The sequence below is a fragment of the Alexandromys fortis genome, unplaced genomic scaffold (assembly GCF_014885135.2).
Source record: "Alexandromys fortis isolate MF-2015 unplaced genomic scaffold, M_Fortis_MF-2015_v1.1 scaffold_195, whole genome shotgun sequence".
Taxonomy (NCBI): domain Eukaryota; kingdom Metazoa; phylum Chordata; class Mammalia; order Rodentia; family Cricetidae; genus Alexandromys; species Alexandromys fortis.
Window position 1 is genome coordinate 1,400,862 of NW_026068105.1, and position 12,376 is coordinate 1,413,237.

General features: G+C 40.2%; 1 protein-coding gene across 11 annotated transcripts in view; it reads left to right on the forward strand.

Moving 5' to 3' along the window:
• Positions 1-12,376, forward strand: part of Vsig1 (V-set and immunoglobulin domain containing 1) — a 165,054-nt gene that overhangs the window by 40,986 nt on the left and 111,692 nt on the right. For 8 of the 11 annotated variants that reach the window (XM_050124025.1, XM_050124027.1, XM_050124026.1 and 5 more), the window contains one exon: positions 544-634. The exons of the other annotated variants lie outside the window; for them this stretch is intronic. In XM_050124025.1, the coding sequence (XP_049979982.1) occupies positions 628-634 (7 nt within the window). In that variant the 5' untranslated portion in view covers positions 544-627. The remainder of the gene's footprint in view (positions 1-543; positions 635-12,376) is intronic. 11 annotated transcript variants of the gene reach the window in all.

Sequence of the window (12,376 nt, forward strand, 5' to 3'; positions counted from 1 at the left end):
ATCTATTCCCTCCAGTTACTTACTCTCTGCCCACCCTTCTATGGATTGTAGCTTGGTTATTATTGCCTTCATAGCTAATATCTACATAGAAGCAAATACATACCATATTTATCTTTATGAGTCTAGAATACCTCAGTGTGATTTTTTTCTAGTTTCATCCATTTCCTACACATTTCACAATGTCACTTTTCAATGTATAAAATGTATAAAATTATACATGGTATAAATGTACCACATTTTCCTTATTCATGTTTCTGTTGAGAGGCATCTAGGTTGTTTCAAATTTCGGACTATTCTGAATAACACAGCAATGAACATGATTGAGCAAGTGTCTTTGTGGTAGGATAAAACATCCTTTGGGTATATGCTGGAGTGGTGTAGCTGGGTCTTGAGGTAAAGACTGATTCCCAGCTTCCTGAGGAACTGCCACACTGATTTCTGTAATGGTTGTATGAGTTTGCACTCCCAAGTCGTGTTTCTTGGATGCAGCCCAAAGGATGGCTCCTGTTTTTACATCCTTTCTGTTACTTTATATCTTTTTAGTGGGGTATTGAGACCAAGGATTGTTGATTCCTGCCATTTTGCTGTTTCTGGGGGAGACCACCAAGGCCATCAGAGGGCTGATGCATGTACGGTAAGAAGGAAGTCCAGTTAAACACTACTCAGTAGCCGTATTGATTCAGACAGCTGGAGTCTCTCACCAGGTAGTTTATTTCAGGCATATTTAAGCACAACACAATCTGGAAAAAAATGTTTCGTGGTGATAATTAACCCAATCCCATGTGCACAACAAAGCTTAAGACGTGATTACATTGAAACTCTTTGTAAAGTATGCTTGACCTCTTCCATAAAGATGAGTTCTATAGATTGACTGCATATGACATTTAGCAGATGAATCTGGTGTGATTTCTCCATCATAAAGACAGTGCGACACCAGGCTGTAAACCATCTGAGCTTCTGTTTTTAAAGAATATATAATGTCTCCTGAAAAGGTGAGTTTTATAGATTGAGAAATAATGATCAAGATAAGAATCTGAGGAGAAGGATGGAGGGGGATGCAGGTGTGGCCTGGCAATACAGATAGCACCGAGGTCACCAGGCCACATAGCATCCATTCTCAGCTTTCTGGGTGGAAAACAGGTGATACATATAATCCTTTGAGGAGACAACTGTGCATGCAAACCATTGCTGGTTGACGCGGTGCTCATCTGGGAGCCCAAGGACCTCTGTGTGCCTTACCTACAGTCCTTGTTGTGTGTATTTCCTTTCTCTGGACTTTGCTGGTCATGAATTATTCCCTGGGTTTTCATGGATATGTTAACCTCCTTGGGTTGTAGTTTGCCTTCTAGCACCTTCTGTAGGGCTGGATTGGTAGACAGATACTGCTTAAATTTGGTTTTGTCATGGAATGTGTGTTATTTTTCTCCGTCTTTGGTGATTGAAAGTTTTGCTGAGTGTAGTAGCGTGGTTTCTTGGAGTCTGCAGAAATATGTCCGGGCCATTCTGGCTTTAAGGTGTCCATTGAGAAGTCAGATCTTATTCTAATAGGTCTGTCTTTATATATTACTTGGTCTTTTTCCCTTGTAGCTTTTAATATTCTTTCTTTGTTCTGTACATTTAGTGTTTTGATTATTATGTGTCAAGGTGATTTTCTTTTCTGTACCAATCTATTTGGTTTTCATTATGCTTCCTGTACTTTGATAAGTATCTCCTTTAGGTTAAAGAAATTTCTGATTTTGTTGAAATATTTTCTGTGCCTTTGACCTGTGTTTCTTCTTCTTCCTCTATTACTATTATTCTTAGGTTTGTTCTTTTCATAGTGTCCCATATTTTCTATCTATTTTATGCCAGAAGTTTTTATATTTAACATTTTCTTTGACAAATCCATTTATTCTTTTACTATGTATTTGATGCCTGAGATTGTCTTCCATCCTTTGTAGTCTGGGGGTGAAGCTTACTTCTGTGGATCTTGTCTGAATTCCTAAATTTTTCATTTCCAGCTTTCTGTCAGTTTGAGTTTTCTTTATTGATTCTATTTCAACTTTCAGGTCACAGTTTTGTTTCCATCAGCTGCTTGTGTTTTTATAGGTTTCCTTTTGGGATTTATTTATTTCTTTTAAGGATATTTATCATATTCAAAGAGGCTGTTTTAAGGTCCTTTTTCTTGTGTTTCAGCTATGTTGGAATATTCAGCGCCTGTTGAGGTAGGGTTGTTTGGAGACATATTGTCCTGGCTGTTATTGTGTTTTTATGCTCGCATCTAGGCATCTGGGATTTGGAAGATTAATTCTAGGTGCTGATATCTGGTCTTGTCTTTGTTGGGTGGATTTTTTTTTCTTGGTTTCTGTTTCCTCTCTTGTTCTTAGAAGAGTGTGGTGACTGTGTGTTGTCTGGGAGGAAAATTTTCTGGTTGGTCCTGATTGGTGTGAGGACTGGGGATTTGAGATAAAAATGTGTTTCTGGGTATTGGGACCTGACACTTAGGAATGAGGATGGACTGGGGATGGTAGAGGACCTTCACAGGAGGGAAGAAAGAAGAATGTTCCATCAGAATCTGCTTAGTTATTCCCATGGGAATGGGAGCAGAAAGTAAGGAGGGGTCACAGCAAGTCTTCTACAGAGCTGCCCTGAGACTGGGGGATTGAGCTTGGAGGAGTGGAGGGAGAGAAGATCTGCAGTTAGCCTCTCTGCTTCCCTGGTCAGAGTGGCCTGGCAGTTCCTAAGAGCTGGGACAAAGCAATGGGTCAGGGGAAAGGAAGTTTGGCAGGGAATATCATTGTGATCCCCTAGAGATGGGAATAGGAGGAGAAAGGAGGCTGTGATACGTGTTCTGTTGCAGAGCTGGGGGTGAGAGTAGGGATTGGATTTGGAGAAGCAGAGGGAGAGGTGAAGATCTGCTGCCATCAGCCCACCCATTTTCCTGACTGAAGTGGACTGTCGCTTCCCAGGGAGTGCCTGCTGCAGTTGGGGGCTGGGATGATACAAGAGTTGGGAGAGAGGGAGGTTAGGAGGGGAAGATATGTGGGATCCACTGGAGGTTGGTGTCTGGGAGGCTGCCACAGGTTTTCTACTGTACAGCTGGGGATGAGACTGGGGGATTGCATCTCACGAAGCAGAGGGAAAGGAGGAGACCTGCAGTCAACCTACAATAGCTGCTGCTTTCAGCAGGGATTGCACAATGACTGAGTTCTTTATTCAAGCACTCATAACTACAAACTCCCCTCTTAGAACTTCTTGTATTCTGTTCTAAAAATTTGAATAAACTGTGTTTTTACTTTTTGAATATAGGATTTTTAAATATATTTCTGTGGTAGCCCACATGTGACTCAGTTTCCACCTGGAGTCCATTCTGACTTAAAACTCAATTGAGTTCAAGCTTGCCTTCTCTGCCTGCCTCCTTGAGGGCTGTGAGAAAGTTCTGATTAAGCCCGTGGGAAAGAACACATTATCTACTAAGACACAAACTTGGTGTACAGCCGAGGGCACATCCAGACAGAAGAATAAGACTGCTTGCCCAAGGACAGAGTAGTCTTGTGGTTAGATACTGACTGACTGCTGTGCTTTGTTCTGCTTTTGTGTCTAAGCAGGCTCTGGAATAAACTCAGGGCTGATTTGGTATTTACCAACACACCTCCTGGATCTATCCTGTATTTTCTTTCTGCTTCTTTCATCTGACATTTCCTTAGCCTTAGTGCCCCCACCCCTGACTTCAGGTACCCTAGCAGACTTTGTTGGAGCAGGCTCATACATACTTCTTGATTTCTTCAATGATCATTCCAGAGTGTTGCTTAATCTACATGTTTGCATATTTTAGGTAGTTTCTCTTGCTATTGAGTTGTAGTTTAATTTCATTATGACCTGATGAAATTAAAGAAGATATTTCTTTTCTATTTGTTTTGTGGCCTAGAATGTGTTTTTTTAAGAGAAGGATCCATTTGATGCTGAGAAGCATGTGTATCGTAGAGCTGTTGCTTACATTGTCCTATAGATGTTGGTTAAGTCCCTTTCTTCTGTGGTGCAGTGTAACTCTGGAGTTTCACTGAATCTGAGTGGTTTGTCTATTAAAAATGAGATAGACCATTGTCTATTAAGGACAGTAGATATAGAAATCATAGACTATTATTGAGTCTGGAACTATTTTTCCTTCTGTCAAGTAGTGTTTTATGAAATTGAACGTACCCCTCATTATAATATGTAGTGATCATATTGTTTTCTAACTTTTGCCTAAGACTACTTTATTAGAACTATAGTTACTCCTGCTTGCTTTCAGCATTCACTTGCTGAATTTATACATGCTTTTCCATCCTTTTGCTTTACTGTCTTTACCAGTGAGCTGGTACATTTGGATCTTGATTTTTAAATTTATTCAAGTAGTCTGTGTTTTCTAAGCAGAGATTAAGATATTTACATTTAGGAATATTACTGAGAGATATGTGCTGGTTCCTTTTTATATTATTTGCCTTTGTTTAATTAAACCTTTATATTTTTCATGTGTATGGGTGTTTTGCCTGCATGTTTGTCTTGGGGCACTATGTGTATGCCATATTAGCAGAGGCCACAAAGAACTGGGATTACAGTTGCTTGTTTGATACCATGTAGGTGCTGGGAATCAAACCTGGGTACTCTGAAAGAGTAGTCAGTACTTGTAAGCTCTCTACCATCTCTCCATCTCCAATTCCTGATACTCTTTCTTGAGCTGCTTGGTCTGGTCTACTGATGGTATTATTCACGGTTTTTCATTGTTGTTTGTTTTTATTGGACATATTGAGTTTCGTTTCCATTAGTTTTTTTTTCTTTTCCTAATTTCAATTTCCTTGATGAATTTCCTCGCCAGGCCCTGAATTGATTTTACTTACTTCATTTATCAGTTTGCTTGAATCTTTTTTAAATTCTTTGATCACTTTTTTTCCATGAGACTTCTGAGTTCTTTGCTGACATTCCAGCCATTTCAGAATGTTTAGATTCTGTTGTTGAGAAGTTGCAGTCTTTTGGAGGAGTCATTTTACCTTGTTTATTTTGGGGGAGGGGCGGGGAGGAGATTTGGGTTTCTGAGTTGTAACTTGCACAGGTGTTTCTTCTCATTTGATTTAGGATCTTATTGAGCGCCGTTTTCTTGAAGGTGTCCCTGCTCAGGAATGGTCACAGAGGAGAAAACAAATTGATATTACAGCACAATACTAAACCAATCCAGATACAGAAATACTATTAAAATTAATTAAAGCCAACTGCTGTACCACCAATAACTATGTACAAACAAATGGTAACAAGAATGTAGTATAAGTGTCTTAGTTGTGTTACTATTACTGTGAAGAGATGTAAGGAGCAAGGCAACTCTTTCAAAAAACGCATTTAATTGGGGACTTGCTTCAAGCAGACCGGCATGGCCCTGGAACTTTATATCCTGATCCACAGGCAGCAGGCAGAGAGAGACGTGGGTTTCAAAAGCTCGCACCCAGTGACATATCTCTTCCAAGGAGGACGTACCACCTTCAATAAGGACACACCTCTTAATCCTCAAACAGTTCACCAGCCGGCAGCTAAGCATGTAAATAAACGAGCCCATTGGAGCCATTTTCATTAAACCACCACAGTAAGTTACAAAGTTAGAAATTAAATAAAGTAATTGTAATGATAAGTGAATTATATAAAAGTAGAGAGCTAGAAAGGGAAAATGAAGAAAACACATAAAGGAAAGGAAATAGAAAAGCAGAAGAGTGTAAGAGAAACAAAGGGAGCAAATACATAGATTAAAATTAGATGAAGGAAATAACGGTAACAAGAATAAAAATGAAAGCCTGAAGGCAGCTGTCTTAGTTAGGGTTACTATTGCTCTGACGAATCACTGTGACCAAAAACAGCTTGGGGAGGAAAGGGTTTGTTTTGCTTATGATTCCATGTATCTATCTGTTCATCACTGAAGGAAGTCGGGATAGGAACTTAAGCAGGGAAGGAACCTGGAGGCAAGGGCTGATGCAGAGGCCATGGAGGGATGCTGCTTACTGGCTTGCTGCTTATAGCTTGCTCAGCCTGTTTTCTTATAGAGCTCCCAGGGGTGACCCCACCGACACTGGCCTGGGCTCTTCCCCATAAATCACTAATTATGAAAATGCCCTACAGCCAGATCTTATGGAGGCATTTTCCCAATTGAGCCTCCTTTCTCTCTCGTAACTCCCTTTGTGTCAAGTTAACATAAAACCAGCCAGTATGGCAACTTTAAAAACTAAAATAACACCGAGAGAGAGGGAGGGGAAGGAGAACAACAGCAGCAAATGAGAAATGTGCGTGAGTATTTTCTTAGTCCTCTAGTACTGGACTTTTCAGAGGGGCATATGGTAAGTTGATTCTGGAATCATTGTCTTTCCTCCAGCTCAGCTGGTACTGAGCTCTGGCCAGTTCAAAGTCAGTTGCCCCTCTGGCCTTCATTCTCTTTAAAAGCTTTGCCGTCTTTGAGTCCCCAGAGCTGTTGCTCATTACACCCAGCTTTGCAGCCTGTGGGTTCTCGCTTGTTCCAAAGACCAACCCTCTTCACACAGCCTGGTTGGCTGGTGGCAAAGCTGAGGGCTGCCCCTTAAATGCACCAGAGAGTGAAGGAGAGCAAAGTGCTGAGATCTATACTGGAGTGGGAGAGCCGAGGGATCCCAGAATTCAGCCTACTGGGCTCTGTTTTCAGATCCCATCTGCGGTAATCCACTCTGTTGTAGGGAGGAGGATGCTGTAGAAACCATGCCATCCCTTGGACCTGGGCCCCAAATTCTCGGTCCTGTCTGCAGCCATGCACATATGGCAGGGAGGCACCCCTAGAAGAACTATCTACTGACTACCAGTAACCAGAGGCTCTCGGTTTTCAGTCTCTATTGTTATCCTCAAGCAAGTTGTTGGATTTGCTCCTCACTTCAGGCCATGTACCAGAGTCTTATCCCCCTGCTGTCTAAAGGTCTCATTGTGTCCACATCTGATTCTCATTCCATGTTCCATAATTGTTTCTTGGGCACCATCTCTCCTGCCTAGATCAAGTACCTGGAAAACACGTGATATGGATGGATGGAAGGACAGACAGTATACTTTAATTTTTTTACATTTAGTTGTTATATGTTTGCATGTGTCCTTATGTATCAAGGTACACATAGAGAAGTCAAAGTGTTGTGGGAGCTGCGGGCCTCTTCCCACAGCCCGTCTCCTAGCCGCCTGCTAGCTTTACACCAGAAATAACACACAAACTGTATTCTTTTAAACACTGCTTGGCCCATTATATCTAGCCTCTTCTCGGCTAACTCTCGCACCTGTACTAGCCCATTTCTAATCATCTGTGTAGCACCCCTAGATGCGCTTACCGGGAAGATTCTAGCCTATGTCCATCCTGGGTCAGAGCTTCATCGATCGCGTCTGCCCGGGAGAGGGGAGCATGGCGTCTCTGAGCTCACTTCCTCTTCCTCCCAGAATTCTGTTCTGTTTACTCCACCCACCTATGTTTTAACCTATGAGGGCCAAGCAGTTTCTTTATTACTTAACCAATGAAATCAACAGATTGATATATGACACTCCCACATCAGTCAGAGGACAAGTTTTGGGGAGTTAGTCTTTTTTTTTCCCACCATGCAGATTCCTGAGATGAAATTGAAGTTGGTGGGCACCTTTACCTGCTGCGCTGTCAAACGTAGACCCTCCCTCTTTTCTCTTGCCTCCTGGCTCTTTGCACAGGTCACTCCATGTGAGTACGTCCAGTCTTTCCTCTTTCTGCCTCCATTGCTTCATGCTCATAACTCTGATTCAATTTCTTTTCCCCTTCATATAGGTGCTCAGATATTTCATTCTCATATTTCTTGATTTTTCAAATGCTTTTTCATATTAGGCTAAATTGTGTATCTTTTCTGTGTTCCTGTAACACATTATATATCTTATGATATTTTTTTCACTAGATTGTCATTTATGATGTTATAATCTTTTTCCTGTTAACTTTTCTTTCCTTGAGTACATAGCTTATGTCTTAGGCATCTGTATGTTTTGAGCATCTGTCACAGTGATAAGCACCCAGTAACTTGTTAAATAATTAATTAATTACATCAGTTAAGGTTTAAGGAAGCACCTCTTACCAAAACCACTTCATTTCCTGAAATGCCATTTCCTTCACAGACCAATTTTTTCTGTGTTTGAACCACCTCCAACTTCTTGTGTCAGGGATTTCCTCTCAATATTTGAAACCAACCAGTATCTGAGAGTTGAAATTTGTGACAAGTACCCTGGAAGGTTCCAGAATGAAGCGTCTGTGTGAATGATTAAAACAGCAAAGCTGTATATGGCACACAGTGAGGAAAATGACAGTAGTATAATGTGGTGTTTTTATTCATATCATTCTTGCCCATTTCTATTTCAGTGAGGGGGAACGTGAATAAGGCATGGGGCCATTCCTTTGTTCTCTGAATTGGGTACAGGTGCCTCAGCTCTTCTGGTTCTGGTGGGGTGCTGGCTTCCATTCTTAGCATCAATCAGTGGCTCCCTGAGCTTGAGTTTGTTAAGCCAAATTGGCAGCCATGGCTTTGCAATCTCTGTTAAAGTTGAAAATATCCAAATTGCAAATTACAGAAGGATCAATTAATTTGTTATTGTTAGTTACCATTTTGCAATGAATTTTTAAAATATAAAGTTATAATATAGATGTTATCTCTGTGATCAAAATGCATGCAAGGAGTCACAGAAAAGAACAGTAATAGTGACAGTCTCCCAAAACGTTCCTATGTAACATGGCTAGCATGGGAATTTATATTCAGCTGGAAATATTTCACATTTCATATTTCACATTTATTGAATAGTTACTTTGTATTAACTGTTGTGTGAAATGCTTTATATTCGTGATTTCCTTTAGTCTCTGTAATAGCTCTGAGAGGTCCAGAATATTATTTCAACTTCAGCAGAGGAGGGGACATGGAAGACTCACATCATTAGTTAAATACATGGGAAAAAACAAGACACAATTAAACCCAGATGTATCTAACTTTAAGGTTCATGGTATCCTGCTGGCTAGTTTTATGTCAACTAGACCCCACCTAGAGCTATCTGAAAGGAGAGGAACCAATTGAGAAAAGGCTTTCATAAGTTATGGCTGTGGAGCATTTCCTTAATTAGTGATTGATGGGGGAGGAGGGCCCAGTCCGTTGTGGGTGGTGCTGCCCCTGGGCTGGTGCCCCTAGGTTCTATAAGAGAGCAGGCTGAGCAATCCTAGGGAAGAAAGCTAGTAATAAGCACGCCTCCATGGTTTCTGCATCAGCTCTACCTCCAGGTTCTGACCCTGTTTGAGTTCCTGTCCTGACTTCCTACATTGATGAGCTACAATGTGGAAATGTAAGCCAAATAAGCCCTTTCCTCCCCGACTTGCTTTTCTTCATGGTGCTTCACCACAGCAATTGAAAACCTAACTAACAGTATTCACACATTACTACAAATTTTGTTATGTATGTATTAGAATTCTCAGAGAAACAGAACAGAGAGTCAGAAATACAGAGAAAAACAGACACAGACAGAGACAGATCAGCTAATGTAATTAAGGTTCAAAATCTGCAGGGTAGAGACCCAGGTAAGAGCCTATGTTGCAGTTCGTGTCCACTCTCCTCTTATGAATATGCTAATTTTTTCCACTACTGCTTTCAACTTCCTAGACAAGACCTACCTATAACACTTTATTCAGTCTCCTGATAGGAAATTGAAAGCTTACCTTCATAGAAACATGTAGAAGAGATTTCTGGGTATTGTGATCTAGCCAGCCTGACACAGTGAAGTAAGTCTCATGGTGTCTATAATTTCTGTTTAATGCAAAGGTCTTTAATGATAAAGCTTTTAAAGCGCTTATTTGAGAAACCATTGTATGCAAAGTGCCTCTATTTGAAATTTCTAAATTGATATATAAATAAATGAACTTCCTTGAAATTGAGTTTGAAGTATAGTATGTCAGAAGAATATTGATGTTTCAAAAATTGTAGTGTATATTTAGAAATTCTTTATGTTGAGAGAATAAAAGTTAATGGAAAATATTCCAAGGAATTTGAACTTTAGTCCAGAGAAAAAGAGATAGAGAAAAGTGAACAAAAACCACTCTTTATGCCACGAGGATATATTATATGGATGATGGTGATAGTGTCTTAAGGATGGTAATAGTGAACATATAAAATTTATTATGTAGGACTATCAAATATACTGTCTGGGTATTGGAAGAAAATCCAAGACAGTCCTACATTAATAGGAGATTTAAAATAAGATTAGATGATCAGTATTTCTTCCTAACACCTGTTCTATAAGGAAGCCAACCTTTTCTGAACTCCCGTGTGGGGCTCATTGGTTTGCATTTCACAAGTCATTGCCATGGGGGCAGAAAGCTGTCACATGTGCAAGAGGTGGGGACTTCTGTCTGTTGCTGTTCATCAACTCATGTGGTATTGTGGGTATGATTTGGGTAGTCTGCTGTAGTGGCCAGTTTGTCACAGTACATACTTTCCTACAGTTTGTGTCTAGCCTTCTTCCAAGAAACTCAGAGCCTTTTTGTTGATTATTTTGCCTGTTGGGGTTCAGGCATGATGCTGTCCTGCCCACTCTCACTTGGCAAGATGCATTCAAGCAGTACCCTGGCCAGTCCAGGGTCCTATGGCTGCTACGTCACTATGTATTCTGTACACAGGTGCAAAAGCCCCCTTTCAGAGACAAGCTCCATCCGTTCCTGCTCTCTTTCCCACAGTTCCTCTGTAGAGGCAGGTAAGTCTCTGCGCCACCTGTCTCTCTGCCTGTCTCTTCGTCTCTTTCTCTCAGACTCTCTTTTCTCTTCTGCCATACCTGTCCCCAGAGACTGGACTTCCCCCTCCACTCCCCTCTTTCCATTCTCTTTCTCTCAATAAAAGCCCTCCACATGAGCACTGTTTGCATCGGGTGTCTGTTTCTCACTCGCCATGGACCGCTAAGGTCCAATCTCAGAGCTTATTATACCATTGCCTCTCTTTTTATTTCAATGCACACTTCACATAGTCAGAATGTGCTGGGTGACAACAGAGTGAAGTGTCTCTGGGGAGGTTTCAGAGGTTCCAACCATAAAGTGAAGGAACTAGAGTAAGTTTCTAAGAAATATGTGGCATGTAATAACTGTGGAACTGCTTGAATGCCTGATATGTTTTTCAGAAGTTCATTGTGTGCAATGTTTATACTCTGTAAGGCATGATTTATCTCTGTTGTATAGCTAAAGAAACCAGGGATCCAGGAAAATTTGACTTTCCTCATTTCATACAGCTAAGTGATATACTAAGGATGGGATTCTAAAATCTACCACCAAATCTGATATGCTTTCCAGCAGCATGCCACATTTTGTAGAAATCATACTCATATTTGTTGTGGAATATTATTTTAAGATGTATTAACATTCATTTATGCTATGAATTATTTGTTTACTGATGCAAAAAAATGTATTGCATTTATTTATGTTGCATTTGTTTAACTCTTTGAAACTGCCATTTTGCCTGTCTAAAGCACCTGATTGGTCTAATGAAGAGCTGACTGGTCAATAGCTAGGCAAGAGAGAGAAATAGATGGGCATGGCAGGCAGAGAGAATAAATAGAATAGAGAAAGGAAAAGGGGCAAGAAGAAAAGGAGAGAGGACGCATGGGGCCAGCCTCATAGCCAGCAACAGAGTAAAAAGTAAAGGAAGAAATATAGAATAAAGATAAAAGCCCAGAGGCAAAAGGTAGATGGGATAATTTAAGATAAGAAAAGCTTGCTAGAAACAAGCCAAGGTAAGGCCAGTCATTTATAGGAAAGAATAAGTCTCAGTGAATTTATTGGGAGCTGGGTGGCAGACCCCCAAAGACTAGAGAGTAGAACCAACAAATTACACACATTTCACTATATAAATAATAGTTACATGTGATAAGAGATGTCTAGTTGGGATTCTGTGCCCTCCCCCATTAGTTGGCAATTTCAGTTAAATCGCCTTCATATATGTATATATATTTTTAAAAGTTTCTATGGTATTAATTTTCTATACTACCTCTCAGATGTCCCTTAGTTTCAGTTGTCCCTCACCATATTCATCATTCTCCTCTCCCATTTTCTTCCCTATTGATCTTCCCATTTAGAACCCCCATGTATCCATAGCCATCTATTTATTCTCCTTTTTAACTATAAGTTACTACTACTACTAATTCTCTTTTTTATATAATAGCTTCATTATATAAATGTACCACATTTCCTTTATCCATTCTTTTGTTGAGGAACATCTAGGTTGTTTTCCAGGTTCTGGCTATTATGAATAGAGCAGCAATGAACATGGTTGATATATAGTTTTTAGAGTTCTTTATATATATTTTTTTAAATATAATTTTTTATTGAAAAAAAATGTTTTCCGCC